The following is a 3,621-nucleotide window of genomic DNA, read 5'->3' as shown; positions in this document are numbered from 1 at the left end:
TTATCCTTGTCCGCCAGAATTTGAGCTGAACAATTGGGAGATCAAGAAGATGTCAAGCATCACTAAAGGATTGCCAAAGAAATTATGTTTGTTATGCACCCTATGGCTATGCCTAAGGCCACAAGGAGTCCTTTGTTAATTAGGACATCTTTTAGTGCTTTTTGTCATAAGAAGTTTTGTTTTCAATATCTGGTAGAAATATGTAATTTTATGGTTAAAGAAATGAAAGACGATCGATACTCTTTTTATCCCAATCGTTGTGTCTATTCTATTTCGCTTCAAAACATATTATTATTTTTTTCACTTCTTTTTGCCCCTTCGACCTTTTACCAATACAATTTAGGGTCAATAATAGGGATGCTGGAGATGAAAACAACGTCGATGTAAATGTTAATTTTTAAGGTATAATCTATAGTCTTGAACAAAGTATGGAAGATGAATGTGAGATATCACCCGCATTAATAAGGATGATAGAGCAAGAGAAAAAGAGGACTGTGCCATATCAAGAGCCTTTGGAAATTATTAATTTAGGGACACTAGAAGAGGTTAAAGAAGTATGAATTGGCACTTTGGCTTCGAAAGAAGATTGTTCGAATCTTGTGTCTTTGCTTCATGAATATAAAGACATATTTTCCTGATTCTACCAGGATATGTCAAGTTTGGCCACAAAGATTTTGATGCATCGGTTATCGCTCAAGACTGAGTGTAAGCCTATACGACAAGAGCTTCGCAAAATGAAGTCGAAGATGTTGATCAAGATAAAGAAGGAAGTTAATGAGAAATTTGATGTAGGATTCTTAGCAATGACTAAGTACCCAGAGTGGGTTGCAAATATTGTCTCGGTCCTAAAGAAGGATGGAAAAGTTAGGATGTGCATCGACTATAGAGATATAAATCGTGCAAATCCAAAAGAAAACTTCCTCCTTCCTTACATGGACGTACTAATGGATAATACTGCTGAATATTCTACTTTTTTGTTTATGGATGGATTTTCAGGATACAACCAGATAAAGATGGCTATAGAAGATCGAGAAAAGACAACATTCATCACCTTATGGGGGACGTTTTTCTATAAAGTCATGCCTTTCGGTTTAGAAAACGTAGGTGGTTACTTTATTCCATTACTTGATGCACAAAGAAATTGAAATCTATATGGATGATATGATAGCCAAGTCTAGACCTGAAGAAAAACATGTGGTTACCCTTCACAAGCTTTTCAAGAGACTGCGAAACTTCCAACTAAAGTTGAATCCAACAAAGTGCATATTTGGAGTATCGTCCGAAAAGTTGTTAGGTTTCGTTGTCAATCAAGAAGGAATCAAAGTAGACCTAAACAAGATTAAAGCAATAATGGATTTAAAGCCACCAAAAGCCCAAAAGGAGGTTAAAAGTTTCTTGGGGAGAGTAAATTACATTGCACGATTTATTTTACATTTAACTCAAACCTGTGAGTCAATATTAAAACTTCTTTGCAACAATGAAATATGTCGTTGGAATGAAGATTGTCAAAAGGCCTTCGATAAAATCAAAGATTATTCAAAGTCCTCCAATACTCGTCCCACCAACTACAAGACGACCGTTAATCTTATACTTAACAATAAAGAAAGAATCCATGGGATGTGTGTTGAGGCAGCACGACTCTATAGGAAGGAAAGAGCAAGTTGTTTATTATGTGAGCAAGTAGTTTACAAGCTACGAGTCAAAGTACTCGTTGTTAGAAAAAAAGCATGTGATGCCTTAGCATGAAGACTTAAAGACTAAGACAGTATATGTTGTACTACACAACATGGCTTATCTCAAAAATGGATCCTACAAAGTACATTTTTTAAAAGTCATCTTTGTATGGAAGGACAGCCAAATGGCAAGTATTGCTATCAGAGTATAATATTGTCTATGTCATTAGAAAGGCCATCAAAGGGAGTGCAATTGCCAATTGCCTATCTGAACTACCAGTTGAAGACTATGAGCCAATGGAATATGACTTTTCAGATGAAGACATCATGATGGTATCCACATTGAATGCAACACAAGATCCTGACACGTGGACATGTTGTTTGACGGAGCCACGAATGAAGTAGGGCATGGTATAGGGACTATTTTGATATCTCCTGATAAGAAGTTGTATCCTCTAACTGCTAAGTTATACTTTGATTACACGAATAACATGGCTCAGTATAAAGCATGCAGTATGGGGGTTCGAATGGCTTATGACATGAAGATTAGAAAGTTGCAAGTTTATGGGGATTCTCTTTTGGTAGTACATCAACTAAATAGGGAGTGGGAGACAAGAAACTCTAAGTTGATTCCTTATAACAAGTATATTCGAGAATTGACCCAAGCTTTTAAGTCAATCACATTCGAGCATGTCCCACGCGAAAATAACCAAGTTGTAGATGCATTGGCCATTCTATCTGCCATGTTTAATATGGCTTATAATGAAGAAACTCAACCAATAAGTATTGAGAAGCGTGAAGCGTCGGCACACTACATGAGTATTGAGCAAGAATCCGACGAGAAGTCTTGGTATTGAAGGAAATCTAAATAGAGATCTCCATGAGCAGCGGAAGTGGATCATTCCAAATCTCATTTAGAATGAACACAAACATTTTACAGACTTATGCATACCTTTGAAGAACTATTCAGCATGCTACAAAAGGATACAATGGATAGAGAATGCGTACCTTTGAAGAACTATTCTTCAAGTATCCCTCGACCGATTTCCAATGCGTCCAAAGCAGCACTCGAACACAACAAATAGAACACGGCCTCCACGAACGTTTGAATGAGCCTTGATCTCAACCGAGTCCAACTCGATCCACGAACTGAATAGGAACACCACCACAAATGTTACCTTAGTATTCTCGGTGTAAGAATCCAGGAGTTGTAGGCTCTGTATAATCTTGGATTGAGGAAGACAGAAGGTATACGATCGAGTAGACGATCGAGTAAGTGGGAGATATGAAGACTGTTTATCGTATAGACAATGTACTCGATCGTTTAGAAGATGAAGCCTATCATATAGACTTTGCTACTCGATCGTGTAGCAACGATCAAACGAGTAACTATTGTATAGTCAACTCGTAGCTATCGTCTCAACACTATCACTTAGTAAAAACAGTTTTTTACTTGATAGCCTTTTTTGTGAGATATTTTCTGAATGAATCAACTACTAATTTTGGAAAACAATTTTTCTTTTTATCTTATGGTTACCATAAAACATCCAATAACCTCTCACTCAATCGGTTATTATAGAAAAAAAAATAATTATCATATAATTAATATATTATAAATAAATATGATAACCAACTTATCATATTATATTTATAACCTATAGTTTTAATATTTCATCATATGAAACATATAAACCATAGTTCTTTTTCTATTTTATGGTATTTAATACAAAACATATTTATATTAATTCATCCAATTAATGTATCTAATACATCATATCAATTATATCACATATAATTGAATTTCCTCTTGTTAATTTGAACACTTCAAATAAACCCAAAATCTAATTTTCATCTTGAACCCGTTGAGCTACCAAGGGGACCTCATGAACTTGTAGCTTGAAGCTCCAATGGTACGCGAATAATTGACTAAACTCTTAAGTCACGAGAT

General features: G+C 35.5%; 1 protein-coding gene across 1 annotated transcript; it reads left to right on the top strand.

Annotated features, from left to right (window-relative positions):
* The first annotated feature begins 2,047 nt into the window (after window positions 1-2,047).
* Window positions 2,048-2,530, top strand: LOC120076287. Its single transcript, XM_039030055.1, has one exon. It carries the CDS (start codon window positions 2,048-2,050, stop codon window positions 2,528-2,530), a length of 483 nt encoding a protein of 160 aa, XP_038885983.1.
* The last annotated feature ends 1,091 nt before the right edge of the window (window positions 2,531-3,621 follow it).

Source organism: Benincasa hispida, chromosome 1 (assembly GCF_009727055.1).
Source record: "Benincasa hispida cultivar B227 chromosome 1, ASM972705v1, whole genome shotgun sequence".
In the NCBI taxonomy this organism is placed as follows: domain Eukaryota; kingdom Viridiplantae; phylum Streptophyta; class Magnoliopsida; order Cucurbitales; family Cucurbitaceae; genus Benincasa; species Benincasa hispida.
Note: the sequence above shows the minus strand (reverse complement) of the source record. Positions and strands in the feature narration are given on the sequence as shown.

What these genes read in the sequence shown, in the direction of transcription:
- LOC120076287 (XM_039030055.1), top strand. Translation starts at nt 2,048, where the DNA reads ATGTTGTTTGACGGAGCCACGAATGAAGTAGGGCATGGTATAGGGACT.